The 19,928-nt window shown below is 41.9% G+C and overlaps 2 protein-coding genes across 2 annotated transcripts; one reads left to right on the plus strand and one right to left on the minus strand.

Annotated features, from left to right (window-relative positions):
* Positions 1-707: 707 nt before the first annotated feature.
* Positions 708-12,703, plus strand: TVP23A (trans-golgi network vesicle protein 23 homolog A). Its single transcript, XM_075515075.1, is given in 7 exon segments — positions 708-770; positions 772-881; positions 5,545-5,689; positions 6,632-6,721; positions 9,913-10,038; positions 11,707-11,836; positions 12,266-12,703. Coding segments are annotated over 7 exon segments (726 nt in total). The 3' UTR covers positions 12,328-12,703.
* Positions 12,704-13,479: 776 nt separating this feature from the next.
* NUBP1 (NUBP iron-sulfur cluster assembly factor 1, cytosolic) lies at positions 13,480-19,332 on the minus strand. Its single transcript, XM_075515074.1, has 11 exons — positions 19,262-19,332; positions 19,062-19,163; positions 18,756-18,892; positions 18,372-18,440; positions 17,805-17,837; positions 16,966-17,056; positions 16,469-16,623; positions 15,289-15,399; positions 15,067-15,169; positions 14,246-14,329; positions 13,480-13,650 (listed from the first exon to the last, which is right to left on the minus strand). Exons 1-11 carry the CDS (start codon positions 19,293-19,295, stop codon positions 13,598-13,600), a joined length of 972 nt encoding a protein of 323 aa, XP_075371189.1. The 5' UTR covers positions 19,296-19,332; the 3' UTR covers positions 13,480-13,597.
* Between the last annotated feature and the right edge of the window lie 596 nt (positions 19,333-19,928).

Here is a 19,928-nt window from a genome sequence, read left to right on the forward strand (position 1 = left end):
AGTCCTCAAACGAGACATACAGGTGTGCATCATATTTGTACATGTATGTTCCCCTGTCTCTCCGCTACTTTTTCCTTTTGGGGTTTATCTTCAGCCTAAGAAGGCCTGTCCAGGTTGGTGTGTTTGGTGAGCAGTTGTTGCCAGTGGAGCAGACGTCTTAAAACGCTGAAGAAAGGGTTCTGGCTACACCGAGGACTGTGGCTCCTCACGCCTGCAGGATGGCCCACTGGCGAAGCCCGTCTGGCTGCCCTGGCCTCGGCAAAGGCAACCGCTGAGAGCCTAAACGTGATAGGCAGCAGGGTGGCAGCTAAAGGCACCTCAGCGACAAGGGCGCCAGGGAGGAGGCAGGCCTCCCCGCCGGGCCCAGCACTAGCACCTGTTTAACTGGGGTCGCCCAGCTCCGAGGCGCTGCCAAGCCCCGAGCACCGCCCGGGTGAGGCGCAGCCGGCCGCGGCGAGGGGGGGCCCCGCCCTTCGGCCTCCCCGCGCGGGCACCCCCTGGACAGGGCAGGGCAGGGCCGGGCCGGGCCCGCCGCGGGCGCACCCCGGGCAGGGCAGGGCAGGGCAGGGCAGGGCCGGGCCGGGCCCGCCGCGGGCGCACCCCGGGCAGGCGGCAGCCCGGACCCTTTTCCCCGGAACACCTCCCGGGCCCTGGCAACCGCCGCGCCTAGCAAGCGGGCTGCAGGGCCGGGCCGGCTGAGGCGGAGGATGAAGCAGGTAGAGGCGGCGGCGGGCGGTGCGGGGCGGGGGGCGGCGGCGCGGCTCCCCCGGTCCCTCCCCGCTGACGGGCTCCCCGCCGCAGGCGCTGGTGGACGACACCGAGGATGTGTCCCTCGACTTCGGGAGCGAGGAGGAGCTGTCGCTGCGGAAAGCAAAGATCAGGTAACGGCGCGGGGAGCGGAGCGGGCTCGGCCCCGGCGCGAAGGCCTCAGCGTCGCGGCGCCGGCCTGAGGTAACCGGGCCTGGGCACCCCTTGCTGCTCCAGCTGGACTGACGCACTGAAATACAAGAAACTCCATTTAAACACTTAATTCCCATTTTTTACAGGGAGGGCGGTCAAGCGCCGGAACAGGCTGCCCGGGGAGGCTGGGGAGTCTCCGTCCGGGAGATGCTCGGCGCTGGGCCGCCAGCTCCGGCTGCCGGGGCTGGAGCAGGTGAGGCCCGCAGCCCTGCCGGCCGCTCCGCTGCTGCGAGCCTGACTGCTCGGCCAGCTCAGCGTCATCCTGTCCTTGGAAACAGAAATTTTACATACCCAAAGCCAACATATCACAAAAAAAAAAAAATCCCAAACAACCCCAACCAAACAGTATTTTTTTTAGAGCTGGAGAAGTGGAGAGAGCTCTCATCTTCAGCAAAACAAGTTGTGCAGCAGAGTGCTCTGGCATTGCATTGCACACCCAGCTGAAGGGAAACAAGCAAGTTATTTGCAATAAAACTGTCATGTTTTCCTACCATGGGATGTGATGTTACGTGGAATATAGTATATCTTATCCTTGTAGCTGTTACCTAAGAAAACCCAACCCATTGATCCATCTCATCTGTCAGGTTAAGCGGTCTACCGTTATGCTACCAGAGGTGTCACTCTGCAGCTCTGTCCACACAGAGGTCCCAGGTGACAAAGCTGTTGTTCCATCAGTGGCTTTTGAAGAATCTCCAGTCAAAGACTGCCAAGGGAAAAGTTTTGTGTCAAAAGGAATACACATGCATGCACTTGTCAATAATGTCTATAATCAGCTTTGATTTATATTGTTTTCTTCCCTTCCACCTTGCCCCAGTTTACTCTGGTCCATTACAATATTAATGTTTCTTGTAGGCATAAACAGAGTTAAAGATGTTAAGCCTAACATGAATGTTATGAGATGCACAAACAAGCAATCACATAGCTTTACAATACAATTACTCTGTTTTACTAGTGTCTGGTGAAGCATTTCTGCCCTTCCAGTGCATTGGACTTTGCAACTACATGAGGAGTCAGCCATGACACAAGATTAACATTCCCAGAGTTGCTTTGTTTCTGTGCTTTAGCAGCAGCACACATTTTAAATGAAGGTTTATATTTTGGTGCAGTCTTGGAGAACATAGCCTAAAGGATTAAAATAAACAGGGAAATACAGCTTAGGAGTGTGTCTTGAGCACACAAGCCACAGATTCAGTCTATGGGACCACACTAGAGTTGGTGTGAAGTGAAACCACCCTGAAATGTTTGTAGGAGGTCCATAGCACCAGTTACTTTACTCTAGAGATCTGTTCCTACTGGGTTCGTGCTACCCGATAATATAGAGAGGCAAAGTATCAGTAAACCATACTATTAATTGATCCACTTTGTGTAGATACTTATTTCACTAGAGACTGCTCTTCTTTCTTGCCCTCATTGTGACAATACTAAAAGATAATCTCATACTGAAAAATCTTCTGCTACAGAATACAGAAATGAAACTCCTTACATCATTCACACAGAAGTTTGTTTTTATATTTCTGAATAATCTTGTGCAAACACGCCTGGAACGCATGTGCTGCAAAATTTTGTTGTCTTATTAGAGGGCATAACAACATGTTCCAATCATTTGTCCTTATCCCAATTTCATATATCTTGAACTTGGTTAGAATTTGCATAAGCTATGACAAATTGTGCTTTTGTGATTCTCCAAGGTATATGCAAGTGCTCCTTAAAAGCAAAAGGTATGTAGATAGTGATATAGTTAGTGGTTACTTTCATAAGAAGGTTAGGAAAAAGACAAATACACCATCTTTGCAGTTCATTGCAGTATCAGAACATTTGATCTGAAACAGCTGGGAGCGTATGATCGCTTCTTTTTCAGATCAGCCCGGTAACACAAGATGCTCAAGCCAGAGAGCCTGTTTATTCAAAATTTGCCTAGATATATTTGAAGTACCAGACAGAGGTATAAAAAGCAGCACAGAGATTGCTGCCATGGCGCTTCTGAGCAGGTACTGGGAATGATTCTCCTGTGGTTCAGTGGTATACCTTAGGGTTGACCCAGTTTGATTCCTTAATATGGGATGCAACTAAATTCGTAACAGCTCACTCCTATCCTAATAGGCATCATGCTTGCAAACCGAACAGAGGTTATTGTAACAAGATAAACGGTAATCATTTAGCCTCAAGGCTCCAGTTCTATAATATCCTGTTGCATCTAAACATCCATATGTTTAGGTGCAACATCCAGAAGTCCAAGCAAGTGGATTGCTATGCTTTCAGGAGCAAGTGTGTGCCAAGCAGAGCCAGTGCAGAGTTTTAGTTAACTTTATCCTTTATTGGATTTGAATGCAAAAAAAAAAAAAAAAGAAGAAAAGTTATCATGTTTTAAAGCCTATACTGTCTTCCATTAGTACAAGAAATCATGCTAGTTTCTACAATGATTTCTTAATGCCATCGTATTTCTGGAAATTAGCTTTTAAAAAAATTTTCTAAAGTACAATAGAATTCAGTATAAATGTATTCACTTAAGCTGTAAAATTTTTCGTTTCAAAAAGGATGCAGATGGTTTAGCTTCAGGTTTTAAAAGACAATTTTATCTATCTGGGATTATCTACTTATTAAGAATTCTGTTTGTATATGATAGGAGATAAAAGTTTCATCTGATGGCTTTGAATTAAGAAAACACATTTGTTTTGTTAAGTGAGGAAGTAAACAGTTTATTTACTGGATTCTGTTAGTTTCAGGATTATTTTTTTTTTAAAGCATAAATAGGTGGACATTTTCTGAGATTGAGAGAGTAGTCCAAAGAATGAGGTGCAAGTTTTGATATATCTCCATATTCCTCCCCTAGGACAAGAACCTGCAAGTCTGTGTCTTTGGCTTTGCTAGCCATATGCTTGTGAGAGGACTGATATTCCGTAGTCTCAATAAAGTGTTTAGTGCTGTAATAAATGCAAGCCTCTTGCTCATGTACTGTTTTTTTAGTAAACACCCTTCGAAGTTTGACATTGGAACAGATTCAACATCCAAACAGTAATTCATCATCTGACTTCCAAAATTAAACACTACTTCTCCAAAGGTACTTACACATTTGCAGCACTGATAATAGTTATAAAAGCTTGGTCCACCCTGATGCTCTTTAGGGTTATGATCTATGAATAGCTTGTATTGACACAAGCTACCATTTATGTAATGAACTCTTACATCTTCTTGAACAAGATCAAGACTTGAAGTAGCAAGACACTATCTGTTTTTGACATTTCACAATACCACCTCTGCTCCACCCACCCACCCGCTTACGGCAAAAAAAGCTCCTTTCGCTTAAAATGTCACGTGTTTAGTTTCACATCAAAAGAAGTTTTTGGAAAGTTTAAGGTTAGCCTGGGCGTGATCACGAGTAAATATAAACTACAGCTATGCATCATTCTTGCTTCTCCAGTCACGTGTGTGTCGTAGTACAAGCACAATATTGTCATTATAGAATAGATAATTACTAGAACAGTTAAACAGCTATAGAATAATAATATTACAATAAAGATATAATAACTATTATATCTAATTATAATTTAAGTTTAAATAAACAATTATAACTGTGTATATATTATATGTATAATTTTATTATACACAATAATAGAGTAACAAATTTAATAGTTAATTAGTTAATTATGACCTAGGCCATACTACTGTTAATTGTTTACAGAGGTAGAGGAGCTTAATTGCTGACTTAAAAAAAAAATATTATTCAGAAAACAAGTTTTATTCACTTAGCTTCAAGGGAAGAAGTTACTTAAATGCAATAGCCTCTAATTAATTGTCACTTTAATTAACACAAACACAACTGTACAGAATAAGTTTTTGTACTTGGCATATTACCCTGAAAATTGTACTGTGCTCATTATAGCATTCTCCAAACCCCCTGTCTTACTGTACAGGCCAATATTCCATGCCATATAGTTACTTCTTCCACTGAAGTTCCCCTTTATTTTGTCATGGACAAAATTTTGTTTGATGAGCATGCACAAATACCTAGTGAAATTAATGAACATTCATTCATAAGAACTGTTAGATTCCCAAATTGTACTCCCTCTGTAAAAGGAAGTATTTGGTTTCATACATTAGATATAAAGGTTCGTTTTGTCTTATACCCAACAGCTATGGGGTTTTTTTTTTTTTTTTTTAGTTTCAGAGTTCCTGTTCTTGTTTTCAAATCAGTTCTGAAAGGCATAAGATCTGTCTCAATTCTTTTGTGCCTTGCAATGCTGATTTATTTCATGAAATGATGAGGATTTTAGGGTACAGTGTTGAACACAACCACTAAATTCCTACAGGCAGTACCAAAGAAACTGGTGAAAGATTTTGTTCTATCTTTGAGAAAGTTTTGACATGAACAACACGCTCCATCTTTTAGCTTTAGATTGAAGGTTGGCTATTGGAAGTGCTATTGCTTTGATAAGGAATATATACATCAACATATGAAATAGCAGCTGCAAACCAAAATACCATTATATACTAGAAATAGCTGTGTTATACTACATTGTTAGCAAATACCATAACATTCCTTCTTGTCCCATAACTTCCCAAGTGCTCTGTGTCTTTTTTTTCTAGGCACCCACTGGCCACCTTTTTCCACCTGTTTTTCCGAGTGAGTGCTATTATTACCTACTTGTTCTGTGACTGGTTCAGCAACAGCTTTGTTGCCTGTTTTGTCACTATTCTCCTCCTTCTATCCTTTGACTTTTGGTCAGTTAAGGTAAGAGGACCCTGAATAGTAATTACCTTTGAAAGTATTTTGTGTGCCATTAAATAAAACAGAAAAGGAAATATGTATACTGACAAAAGTGACAAAACCATTGCGATCTGTTGATTTATTAAATGTCTAGCCCATTTTAAGACATTTACATATCTTAGTTACTGTAACTGTTTATCACCATATTCTCTATGGCTGATGGGAGCTACTAACACAGTGAAAAAATTGCCTTGCCATAGGTAGATTTGTTTGTATGCTTTCCCCCTTAAAAAAAAAGAAATAAAGTAATAGTGGCTTTCAGTAATGGATGCCAAAGGACATCCAAAGCTGCAATACCATGCCCAGACCCAGCATGCAGCAGCTGCAGAAGGCACCTGGGAGCCCAGCTATGGCACCAGTGCCCTAATCACATGCAGGCAGATGGGTCAGGCCAGCCCAGAATCCCAGGGGCTCCACATGTGGAACAAGGCTTTTGTCTTGTAGAAGTGAAGCATCGATGCGTCTCCAGTACATTGAAAACTTCTAGTATTCATCCAGGTGCAGAAATATTTTCTTAATTTGTTTGCTTGATTCAATGCAGCTTACTTGCTTATAATTAATCTTCCATTTTTCCAGTGTGTTTTTGTTCACAGTTCTCCTCTCTTACTGGCGAAATTTGTTTATCAGGGGCTTCTCCAACTAACTAACTTAGAAAAGATACATCCTATAACTTCTTATCTAAATCAAAGTTATTGTGCTAATTATCATATTAGAAGAGGAGAACAGGCCTCTAAATTTGTGGTATCTCATCCATCCTTAATGACTGTTGCACTCAAGCTGGCACAGCTTTTAGAACTAATTTTAGTATTTGATAAAAGAATATGATTTTCAGACTTTTTTTTTTAATGCAAGTCTGACAAGTGAATTATGCAACTGATTAACGCAAATAATTGTTTCTGTCACTAGAATGTGACAGGAAGACTCTTGGTTGGTTTGCGTTGGTGGAACCAGATTGATGAAGATGGAAAAAGCCACTGGGTTTTTGAAGCAAAAAGGGTAAGTATGTTAATAAATTTATAGTGTTTTGCTACTTCAGACACTACTGCCTGTAGGCAGTACAGGCAGTAGTATCAAGTAGTATCAAGACACTACTGCCTGTAGGCACAGGACAAACAGAATCCATAGGAAAGCTTGTAAAGCTGATGCCAAGTCAAATAAAGTAAGAAATAGAGCACCTTTGTAACAGTTACTATTTATCCAGCTTGTATAGAAGGCAAAGCAAGTATTCAGTTGTGAGCACACTGGATTGTCACATCCTGGAAGTATTCAGAACAAAACTGGTCTTGCAACATTGTCATCATAGGCATCAGCAGAATAAGTATTTATAGCATAGTACTATCGGTATGAAATGTTTCTAGTAGTTCTATTTTATTTTCTAGTGAGAACATCTTGTAATAAATACATCTTCCCATAGTTAATCCCAACACAGAATCCTCTTCAGGAAAGATCTATGTTGAAAACAATGCTGAATAGTTCCAATTCAGTATTTTGAAAACAATGTTTTATTCACATTCATGGAATACAGGGGGGAATGGGACCTGGATCACAGAGCATTCTGGTAGGGAGCATTCTGCTAGTGCTCCCCCAAACACCCTGAGCGAAAAAGGGATAAAATGGCACTTGGCATCGCTGCTGGAGTCACGACTGCAGGTTTTTGCTTCCACTTGCTACCATTCTCTCCACAACCCCATTCAGGCAAGAGCGTGGCAGAACAACACTTCAAGTGCTACTCACTAGGACATTCCTTTCAAGCAAATCCAGCTGTGCACACACCCTGGGTACTGAGCAAAGTGTAAAATACTCTGAATGTGCGGGTCTGGAGTGCCCTCTAGCAGCCCTGCGGCTGTTTGCAATGAGAATGAGGCCAAGCAGGAGTGCAACCGGCAGAGTGGGGCTGCACACCATTAAAAAGATAACAGATGTTAACGTTCTTCCTGTAATCTAAGTGAAACCTAAACAGAGAATATGGGCAAGCCTGCACGAAAGCAAAGAAACTAGAATACCTTCAGAGTTTCTTAGTTCCATCAAGTCAAGACAGTAAGCAAGAGCTTTCTTAGCACTTAAAAGCAATGGCATTAATAAAATGACCTCCTGACCTCAAAATTACTGTAAAATGAGCAAGCCTAGTTCACCTATTATAGTTTGTTAATTCTAGCCTAGAAGTACAAAGTTGACTCATCTGTATGACTAAAGCCTTCCAAAAATTCTAGCACATGGTAGCTTGATAAATGTGAAAATTATAGTACCACAAGAAGGAACATAAAATTAGAAGGAATTGTATTTTTATCATGGCTTATCCGTGAGAAATACTTTGTCATGGCAAGGTCCTGGAATACATGCGGTTCTCTTACTTTCCACAGTCAGGCATTCCCCACCTCCTTTGCCAGTCCTCTGGCAAATTTTTAAGATCCCTTTCTTTATGAGTGAATTTGCTTAGAAATATTCCAAGTCACTCACCAACAATAAGCAGCTAATTCCTGCTGTGCTGCTGATGCAACAGAGGTTTGCCCTTGAAATCCTATCTTCTGCTGAGGTTTGCTGGAAGAAAAGTAATTCTTACACTTATCTTCCAAACATCACAAGTCCCCTCTCCTTTCTTTGGGATGACTGCAGCCTTTTGTAATCTTGCTCATCAAGTTAACCAGGTCTTTTAGGTGCAATGTTCTCAGGTGTATTGACTTTTTCTCCTAAATAGTTAGTGCTAATGCAATGTCACTGTTGGGTAATTTGACAGTAATTTGGGATACAGCTGATTAAGCCCTTTTATTGGCTCAGAACATCTCTCTGTTTCTGTATCTATGAAGGCATAAAACATTATTCTCTGGACCTCTGCAACATCACTGGTTTAGAGGGTACATGAAAAAATTAAAGACACCTTGTAATTATTGCATCTTGCAGGGTTCTTAAGCAAGACAGAATAACTTAACTGTATTTACAAGTTGGATGCCATTGTCTGCCTCATGATGGATGGATGGATGGATGAGTCTTATTTTTACATGGATAATTCAAGATCCTGAAAATGAACTAAAAGGCTTTTCAGTTTTCAGAGTGGAAGAGTCCACAGGGTTTTCTTTTCCACTTGTGAAGCTTCTATTTCAGAAGCTAGCACTAGTGGTGGTTGAGTGGTCTGAGGTTTGGAGTGAGATTTTGAATTCTGGACTCAGAGGAAAGATCAGAACCTTCTCAACAATTCTCTTTCTTTAGTTTCTCTTAAGTCTCTATCTCTCAGTGTAGATAGAGACACATGAGTTGTGCTGACCTGAAGAAATCTTCAACCAGGGCTTTACGCAGCCTGCTTTGAGGTTTTTTGCTCTCCCTGAAGAACACAAATAGAGCACTGTGAATAACAATGCCTCTTTCAGAGAGATGCCAGCGGTTGCTATAGTGTCCAACACTAGTATTACAGAAGAGGCATTTTCAAAGCCATGGGTCTTAATTTATGGAATATCAGTGGACTTCATAACCAAAATTGAAGTATTAGTTTACATAATATGCAAGATTTAAATTAAGCTAAAAATACTGCATGTTTTTAGGAAAATGAATGGAAATGGGCACTGTTCTGAGAATTCCATTATCTGAACTGGAACCAACTGATGAATCCTATGGGGGATCTTTGAAGTTTGCTTGTTAGGCACTTGCAACAGCTCACTGCAATTTCCACATTAGATACTACAGCTTTTCCGATACTGGACTGATTTTTTCCCCCATACTTTTGATTTGTGAACAGGGCACATGTCACAAATCTACACTACAGACAGTGAAGTACTCACACTAAAGTTCTGCTTCTAACAGTGTCTTCTGTTTCATGCTTCTCTAAGGCCTTGGTAAAGTTTGAATCTAATTTCAAAGTTACTTAGTATTTCTGAAGTTTAAAAGCAATTGTCAGTGTAACAGAACTTTGACTTTAAAATACTACTAATCTGTAGTGTTAGTGGGAGCTATCATTGACAAAAGGAATAATTCTCTCATTTAAATGTGAACAGAGACCAGAACATTTTGAAAAGAAAATGCTGTCATGTACAGTAGGGCGGCAGGCAGAAAACTACTTCTTATGCAATCTTCCTTCCACCCATATAATAACTGAAATTTAGGTAAAGAAGTAATTTTGTCCATTCCTCCTCCTCTGCTGATTTATTTATTGTGGATTTTGTCTTTGTGACTAGTAGTTTCAATAATTTTCCTTCTAGGTGCCTACGATAGCTGCCTCAACTGAAGCTGAAGCTCGAATCTTTTGGCTTGGTCTCATTATCTGTCCAGTTATTTGGACAGTGTTTTTCTTTAGCACCTTGTTCTCCTTGAAGCTGAAATGGCTGGTAAGTCTGGGGGTACTGAAAGACCTATGGCTGACAGACAGTGTTAGTAAAGGGAAAACCCAGATCTGTTAGTTTTGCAACAGTCTTTGAACCAAATCTTCCAACAGTACAAAAATTCCGCTAATAGCTTCAACAAATCAGAGTTTTCTGCACTCTGGAACGAATTTGTAATTTTTAGCCCACTTCTGCTAGGTTATCGGATGTCAACTCCATCTAACTTGAGAACCTTAAGTGGTTGGCAAAATTACAGACTTCTTTTTAACTGTAGCAACTTACTTTTTCCCAACTTATTTCAGTCAAAGGAAACTAATAGGAGAGGACAAAAAATGAACCAGTGATGCTGGTTTTTAGGTTTCCACATCTCCTTGGGACTTGAATGTTACTTGCTCTTAAAAGTAAGGATTTTAGATCTCTGGTACCATTCCCTTTTGAAAGAACCAGTATCATAGTGCTTAAAACCTTGACAAATTAAGCTATAAGTATGTATTTTATAATTACTGTATTTATAAGCCATCTACTCTACCAAAAAAAAAAAATTACACATTTTTCTAAATACCAGAGGAAATTTACCCCATATATTGGCATTAAGATATTTTTGTCTATGAAATCTTTGTGTTTTCCCCTGTAAACATTAAGTGCTTAGATAATCACCATAGCATTCATTTTGTCAAGTTCCTACCCACACTAAGTACAATTTCTTAATTCAGTCTGAAAAGATAAAAAGTGTCTTGGACGTGTGCAGCCACATAACCAGTAACAGCCAAGATCACATTTTATTATTAAATGAAACAGGAAACTCAGCTGTGGGTATGAATCAATTGCAAATTATTAACTGCTTTCTAGTGCCCAAAATGGCATAGCTAAACAAGCAATAGTTAAAATTAAACCAGCAGTTTTTCTCCACGGCTCTACCTTTATTTCTGAAAACCAGAGATTGTTTGCTAAACTAAGAGCTGGTTGGAGAAGGAACCCTAACTATCACTGGAGGCAGGTTGCTCAGGTGCTTGTAGAAGGCAAGCTACACAAATGAAAATACAATAGCTTCCAGGAAACTGTTTCTGAGGCTAAGAAAAACATTTTTTGTAAGTTATTTCATTAGTTAATCAGATGGGTTCTGCCTGCTGCTAAGCCTACAGTACCACAAAAGGATCTAATTATTTTCACTGCCTTTTAATGCTAGATATTGATTCATATCTATTGATGCTCTTTGTAAATCTGTATGTTACAGGATCTTATTTGTATACAATAAGGCATTTGTCAGCTAAACAAGCCTGCAGGTTTGCTACATATCTGGACATGAAACTTTTAGATACAAATCAGGCTTAAAAAAAGTGAAATGATTATGGAATCAGTTGAATAGGTCCTTTTTTAAGTAAGTGCTTTTAGGAAAGTAATGCGGCCTTTCAAGATACAGAATGACAAAAAAACTTCTATCAGTGTTTTGATAAAAAGAGAGGCAGTTTGTAGAAAGGAAGTATTGTGTTTAAGTTTGACATGATTGGATCTCTTTGAAGGTCATTTATTATTGGAAGAAATATCCCCCCCCTTATAGCATGTATGTATATCTAACAGTACACATACATATATACACGTGTGTATACATATTCTACATTTGCAGCCTATATATAGCAGTGTATTTGTCACAGCTGAACTTTTGTTTGTCCACAGGCTCTTGTGATAGCTGGGATCTCCCTTCAGACTGCTAATTTATATGGCTACATCCACTGCAAATTAGGGGGACAAAAAAGCATCAGCAGAGTAACTTCAAGGTTTTTTGTCACCGCAGATGTTCCCAAGAGTAAGTACTCAGTCAGTCAGTCAGCTACAGCCCATGAAGTATCACATACTGACCTGCCTCATGCTGCTGGTTTTGGCTCTTCCCAGGTCTTAGCTCCTAAAATAACTCCTGGCAGGGCTGTCTTGATTCTCCAATAAACCTCTCTTGTGGAACTCGCTCTGAGGGGCCAGGCCCCATGTCACTTTGCTTTGTGTTCAGAAGCCTGCTGAAGCTTCACAACCGAGCTGCTTCCAAGCCCCATGAAGAATGTCCTCTAAGTTAAATCCTCAGAGGGATGCCTTCTGAGGTATTATAAAGTCTCTGTCTAGGCACAGCTGGGAGAGCTATCTTCAACCCTCAGGCTTCCACCAGGCTCTTCCCTGCTTTTTATAAAAGATTCCTACATACTAGGTTATGCTAACACCCATACTTCCTGCATTCATTCCACAGGACAGACAAGGAGAATTTCAGAAGACCACATTGAAGAACATGGGAAGACAGGCACTAGATAATCAAATAAGGGAAGAACTAAAAGGAGGAGCAGTAAAAATACTCATTTATGAAAGCTGTTCTTCCTATGAAGGTATTGAAGTAAAGCTCTTCTAGAATTATGCCTGCATGAAACAATAAGGATTTTATGTCATTTGTGTTTAAGTCTTTAGATTCTGAAAAGTTTAGAGCCTTTGTTACTTACTTAAAAGTTTCATCAAAAAGCGGTTTGTATGGGCACAAAAACAATGCTTACGGTTTACACAGAGCACACTTCTTTAAGAAAAAAATCTGTCAACTAACCTGGAACTGTTGGATTATCTTACCAAGAATTAGAATGTAATCAAAAGACGATGCTGATTTATTTAATTTTGGAACTACAATAAACAAAATTGAACTGCCTTTCCCTGTTGTACACAAAACTGATTTCTCAAAGCTTTGATTCCTCAATAAAAAGAGGAATTACAATCACAAAGGGCCTCTTAGTTATTAAAGATACCAAACGCTTATTTTTTAGTGCTCAGGCTTAGGGTCGAGTAGAAGAAAGAACAAAAGTCACGCAGCACATTCACACGGTACTTGTGTGAAGCAGCCAGTTATGTATAAATAGTTAAAATATGTTAATCTTATTCCAATACCTGTAATAAATAAAATATTGCACTTTATTGTACTTGTAAAATATTGTGCTATAACTTGCCTAAACTCTAGTAGGTTTTTATTTTAAAACTGATGCCAGTTATAAAAAAAGGAGACAATACTACACTGAATTTTACTCTAAATATAGATCTTTGGAACTACAATAAACAAAATTGAACTGCCTTTCCCTCTTGTAAGATACTTAAATGATGTTATTCAGTAAGAGAGAGAGTGGGCATTACAATTCACCCTAGCACAGAAGGCAGGACAAAGCCTACTACACGTGCATAGCAGATACATCAGGCACAACGCCCCAATGTCAGCAAAACATATTTTATATTCAACTTTCTAAATAAAATGTTGTATGCACATGTCTTCAAACACCAGCTTCATACTCAGGTCATTAGTACTATGAGACCGGATGCAGACTGCGCCTATGTAACACAGATGAAGACTCAGTTTTATAGCTTTCTAGCAAGCTGTGAGACCACCTGTGAACTACAAGAATCTTGAACTATGGAAAAAAAATAAGGCAAGAATATTTATATTAAGAATTTATTTGCAATATACAAAAAGAATATATTCCTTCTATTAAATGAAGGCATAAGTTACTTCTCTGTAATTAAACATGAACTACATTTTTATTCCATTCATAGATTAGATAATCTTTTCTTCTTGAAAATGGTGTTGATCACAGTATTCCTGAATCCCTGCAAAGACAGGGAAAAAGTAATATAAATAATATTTCAGTTGCACATCAGGAGTTAGTTATTGCTGCATCCCTGTCCCCTGTTGGTACAAATATCACAAGTTGGGCCTTTACTGCAGTGAAAATGGCTTCAGGAATTTCCCAGCTGTTTGTATTTTTAAACCGCACATCACCAGTTCTTTAGGTAGTTTTTGTATGGGGTTTTTTGGTGCAATTACAATTAGAAGTAGAGGCAATAATTAGCCAGCTGTATCACACTCAGCTATGGTGAGCACCCCTCAACAGGCCTGCTTGAGAATCTTAAAACTTTTCTGTGAGAGCAAGTACACACACATCTTTTTGGAAAATTAATGATTGAAGCCAAACATTGAAACCAGTTATTAAATACAATTTCGTTATAGCTTCAACAGCTTGTTGTAACTGATGCCCAGAAGCAGCGAACATAATATTTGCACCTGTTACTTTCATAATTGCTACGCACATCTACTGTTTTTATTATTTGTGGCAGAATAACATAATTCTGTTTAGCACCTTTATGTATTGCAGAAGTGCTCAGAACTGAGAGGATTCATTTGCACAGTGATTTTCAGACTTACTTTGAATGATACTCCTGTAGGATGATGTAGCTGGAGACTCAGGTGCTTCAGACAAGAAAGACTGGCCTTTGTCACAACTTTTTCCTTGAAGGGCAGGGAAAAACAGGAAAGCAAAGCAATGGAAAAAGAGGACCTTGTCTTTATTTTACCCTTTATCCCACTACCAGTTATACCCTGCCAAAGAGCCACTTGCAGCTATTCCTTTTAAGGACTCCTTATGTCAGTAATATAACTAGAACTACAGCTTACGATTTTACAAAGGAATACTATTAGCAGAAACCTTCAGTCATTATTTTGGAAGTACTGACCTGTCCCTTGATGTCATTAAATCAAGTATTAATTGCTAATAGCTAGTGGGAAAGGAACCAAGCCATCTCACTATCCACAACAGAATTTGCGTGGTGCCAGTAACAGTGAAGTTAAAGCATTAGTTTTAACGCTTAGCGTCTACAAGCTGTTATTCTTCACAGTGGTTATAATCTTACTCAGTCTGCACTTCCAGGTGATTACACCAAAGAGAAAGACATGTTGTACTTTGAACATGATTATACAGCTGAAAAGATGCATCACCTAATCTTAATCAAGATTAAGTTTCAGGCTAAGGAAATTATCCTAGCGCTTTCCTCTTTTCACACCAAGCTATGTCGCAGTTCCAGTAACTTCTGATTCAAGAAAATGTTCTATCTAAAAGTGGATATTTACCTAAGAGACAAAATGCTTAATATTCTAATTTATCAGTGTCCAAGTCAGGGTTTTCCGGTAATAACATCAGTATAGGAGGAAAAGCTTGTTTTAAACCTAGTGCAATACAGTAACTTTACCTATTTGAGGATCTAGAGGCACTTTACCCAGGAGGGAAACATTTAAGTTCTGGCACATCTTCTCTGCACCTCCAGTAGTCGGGGGAAAGATTTGAGATTCATTCTGGGACAACATGAAAATTAGAGTTAAAATATTGCAATTCTGAGAACAAGGCATTTTTGGTGCAATGTTTTATATACAATGTCAAGATAAAAAATGCTCTAAGATGCAGATAGCCTTACCTTACACTTTGGACATATAAAGCCACTCATGTTTTCCACAACACCGATGATTGGCAGTTTCACTTTATGGCAGAAGTTGATCTCCTTCCGAACATCCTGAAGCGATACTTCCTACAAAGATTAGGAAACACTGCTATTGTAACTGGAATGTTTTGATGCTGAACCCATTAAGTTACATCCTTAGAGCTATTTTAAAGAGAGTTCATAATGAATTATTACTGCTGTCTTTCTGAAGAATGTAAACCTGTGTTATGTGCTCTAGCAGCAATTCTATGAGTAGCAGTAAAACAGGTACAACAGTTCTAGCCTACTGAATGTGGTTCTGTTTTGAAATCTGACTAGTAAAGATTCAGCCGTATTTATGTTTTATCTCCTATGTTAATCTCGTATCTTTAGTTCTTTAAATGTAACTTTTTCACATTTTCAGTTTACAGAAAGACCCTTGGCATTCTCAGTAGAGCAGGCAAGGATAAGAACTACCAGGCTTACACTTATCTCTTTTCAAATTAAATTTCAAATAGCTTATCATCCTCTCAGACTTTGCACATGTATGCCTGACCTCGTTCAGTTCTCCTGTTTCCTTCTCCTTCCCTCACCACCTACCTGATATTGCCCTCAACATTTCACTTCTTTCAGCTGCTGTGGAAAAACGAGGTGTCTTTTGCTAGTTTCATCTCTTGTTCCTTTCCAAACCAAGCTTTAAAACCTACGTTTGAATTTTATGTATTTTGAGTTTCAGCTCTCCAGGGGATGATTTTTCTTTTAAAAAAGCACATCACAAAGTTGCCTCCTGGAGGCAACAGGCTACTTCACGTGGTGTCAAACAGGTGTCATCGTATCACTTAAAAACTAAACTTCTTACTGACTTCTGAACATTAAGATGTCGGTGAGTAAATTACAAATTCGCAATGACGTGAACTCTAATCTTGAAGAAGGAAGTGAAATACTGCATTTCCCTTCACCACACAGCTTGTGATTGTGAACTGCTCAGTGGTTTAGTGAACCCTACTCCAGGGACAGCCATCTAACTCATAAACCAGCCAGCTGCAGGCACAGAACAAGGAAGTCAACTCCCTTAAATTCTGTACCATCATTTCTCTCAAGTTAAACAGAAACTCTAAACCAAGGATTTGCTTTAACTACCATGATGCTTCTATCAATGGAAATTAAGTTCTCTTACCTGAGGGGTAGTGATTATAACAGCACCATCTATGTGTGTTGCACTGAGATACTGCACAATAGATAGGTGTTCATCTGATGTTCCTGGAGGTGTATCTACAATCAGGTAGTCGATTTCACCCCAGTCCACGTCACGAAGGAATTGTTTGATCAACCCTAAAAGAAAGGATAAGATTGTGGAAGAGAGAAAACGTATCTCCCCATATTTCAAATTTTAGGGTCTACTTCAAATTTTATGGTCTAGATATGCGTATTCTTCTGACTTGTCAACTTAAGTACAGAAATGCTTATTTTGCCAAGGCTTTAAAAAAAACCCCCAATACAGCATTTGACCTTCTAACTTCATCAAATGAGTATATTCAACTAAAGAAAATAAGTCACCATTCACTCATTTTTTCCTATAGCTTCCTATACTATATTTACATTATTAATTAAACAAGCCCGTGATACTAAATCTTTCAAGTATACAAATTTTTGTTGAAAAGACTCGATACATACCATTTTTTTTTGGTCCTCTCCAGATGACAGCATCATCAGGACTACTAAGCAGGAACCCCACAGACATGACACCTAAGTTTTCTTCAACATACTAGAAGAGAAGTAGAGACACTCAGTACAGCATACAGAACCATAAACAAAGAGCACAGAAACCAACTCTAAAACCAGATTTTATAGAAAAAGCGGTTTGGGGCAGGGGGAAAACATTAAGAACATGAAGGCAGAGAACCTTATGCTTCTCTTTTATCAAAGGGCATTAAAAACTACAATTTTTGTGCAACGCTCACGAACTACATTCACAGACTGAAAAAGATCTAGTTGTAGTAAGATTTACAGTGGTTTATGGAATCACTGGGGACAGCATAAGGGTAAAAGCAGCTTTCCCTCTCAGCATCAAACTGTCTTTTTAACAGCATATACACTAAAGCTGATCTTTAGACAACCAACGCTCCTGCAAAACTTTCCCTGCATTTTCTAAAGATTAATGAGGTTTTCCTTGGGTGTAAGATACTTTTTGTCTGTCATGGAAAAGGTGACATACCGTACAGCTGCATGATAACCAAAAATAATGAAATCCAGTAACGTTATTTATTGCCCATAATACAGTAGGAAAGTCAGAAACGAGAGCTACTTAAAATAATGAAACTATTGTAGAAATGTAGTATTAAGATGATTAACAAAAGAAATTTAACACTGATCTATATAGCCTATATCCTTTATGTCATTAGAAAAAGAATTAATAGAAGTACCCCCTGCTCCTCCCTCGTTTTCCACTTTCAACGACAATGCCCAACCCAAACAAACCCAACAAACTTTCTGAAACAGTTGCACCAACTTACCACTGGAGACCATCCAGATCCGCTCTGATGAACCTGCAAAGTGAAGGGATACATAAAGCTACATTAAAAATAAGTACAGACCTTACATAAAACATGAACGTAAGTCAAAACTGGGTAAATAGAGATCCTGCCTATAGGTACAATACTGCTTTATTGGAGCAGCTGAGTTAAAAACTGCAGAAGGGCCAGATCTCTGTTAATAAGTGAGTAACAACTGTGCAACCCTTTTGCAATAAATTTACCCATGACTTTATGTATTTATATAAAATATTCTAGGGCTGATAAACAGCATCATGCTAACGTCACTTAAGTTTTAAGTAGTCATGAATACGTGGCTGATATGCAGCCAATGTTGGTTTGCAGAACTGCTCATCCTGAAAGCAGACAACTCTTTTACAAACTAAATTATGCTGAACTTCTCCCTCACGTTCTTTATTTCCCTACCCGTTACCACACACGTTTCCCAATAAGCTGTCCTTTTAGAAGCTTTAAGTCTACAAAGCCCTAAAATATTAATGAAAACTTGAGCAGAAGTCCTTTAAACAACATGTTCGAGCATTTGCTTACCTGTTCTCCTTCTAGACCCATCATTTTAGGGATTGATGGCCCACAGATATCTATGTCCAGCAGAGCAACCTGGAAAACAAGCAAACCAACCCACCCCACTGGGAACAAGCTTGCACAGGACTGTTTCCAAACTCTGCATCATGCAACAAAAACACTGTCACGCACTTGGTACAGGAATCAGGTTCAAACCCCGAACGAGAAGGGGAACACGGTCAGCGCAGCCATAGCCCTGCTCGGTTACCCCATGTGTGCCGCAGGGCAGGAGCCCGGGGACACCGCCCGCGGGTGCTCGCGCCTGCCGGCTCCTCCCGCCCGCGGCTCCGGGACCCTCCGCCTCCCGGCTTCAAACCGCAGCTGCCAGCCGCCCCGCCCCGCGCAGCCCACCTGCTTGGCCTCGTCCGCCGCCAGCCCGTGCGCCAGAAGGGCGCTGAAGGTGCTCTTCCCCACGCCGCCCTTCCCGGAGAGCACCAGGACGGTGTGCTTCACCGAGCGCAGCCGCTCCCGCAGCTCCGCCGCCTCCGCTGCGGGGCGGCACGGCCGCGGTCAGCCCCCGCCTGACCGCGCCCCCGCCTGACCGCGCCCCCCACAGCCCCGCCCCCCGCCTCAGCCCCGCCCCCCGCCTCAGCGCCCGCCCCCCGCCTCAGCGCCCGCCCCCCGCCTCAGCGCCCGCCCCCTCAGGGCCTCCCTCACCCGGGTCCGGGGCGGCGGCGCCGGCAGCGCAGAGCCTCTGGTTGGGGCACCCCTGGCAGGCGGCGGCCCTGCCCGCTTGGGCGCTGCTGGTCCCTGGGCAGTCTGCAACACACGACGAGAGATGGAGCGCGAGTGCCGGTGGCGGCCGCGGTCGGCCCGCCCGCCCGCCGCGCCCCGCCGCGCCCCGCCGCGCCCCTCACCCTCCGGCCGCGGCCCGTCCGCCGCCTCGGCCATGGTCCCCGCCGCTGCGTCACCTCCGCCGGGCGCGAAAGAGGCGGGGCTAGGAAAGGGAGCCGCGTGCCCTGCGCGCATGCGCCGGCGGACCCCCTGCCGCCAGGCGGCGCTCCGCGGCGCGGCCGGGGCGGGGTGTGGGCGGTGCGCGGGGCCAGCGGCGGGGCGGGGCCGGGCCGGCGGCGGGGCGGGGCGGGGCGGGGCCGGCGGCGGGGCGCGCGCGACAGGGGCGGTCCAGGCAGCGGTGCCCGGCACCCGCGGGCTGCGGCCTTCGCGGCGGGGCGGGGGGCGCGGGAGCGGGGCAGCCCCCGCAGGCTGCAGGCGCCCGCCTTGCAACCAGCCGGCACATCCACGGCTGAGGGAGCGGCGCAGGTTCCTGGAAGATGAGCGCAATGGGAGTCAGCGTCGGCAGCGGCGCGTTTTAAAGCCGCCTTGAAACTTCTCCGCTGGAACTGCATTAGGCAGAAGCAAGTGACCATCGGGCCACAAAACCATTTCGATACCAAAATCTTGACGTTAATCAAGGTATCTGCCTATCCGCCGAGCTAGCCCACGCGGGCTTTGTGCCGTTCACCCCGGTCAGCCGCTAGAAGGGGACGTACTCGAGTGGTTGTCAGCTTACTGTATAGCCCGGTA

The sequence above is a fragment of the Mycteria americana genome, chromosome 12 (genome assembly GCF_035582795.1).
Source record: "Mycteria americana isolate JAX WOST 10 ecotype Jacksonville Zoo and Gardens chromosome 12, USCA_MyAme_1.0, whole genome shotgun sequence".
Lineage (NCBI taxonomy): Eukaryota > Metazoa > Chordata > Aves > Ciconiiformes > Ciconiidae > Mycteria > Mycteria americana.

Excerpts from the sequence above, each read along its gene's own strand:
- NUBP1 (XM_075515074.1), bottom strand. The coding sequence starts at position 19,295 with ATGGCCGAGGCGGCGGACGGGCCGCGGCCGGAGG. Across the intron at positions 18,441-18,755 it reads CGGCGGACGAGGCCAAGCAG|GTTGCTCTGCTGGACATAGA; the intron begins GTGGGCTGCGCG and ends CTTGTTTTCCAG. Across the intron at positions 15,400-16,468 it reads TTATAATCACTACCCCTCAG|GAAGTATCGCTTCAGGATGT; the intron begins GTAAGAGAACTT and ends TAATCTTTGTAG.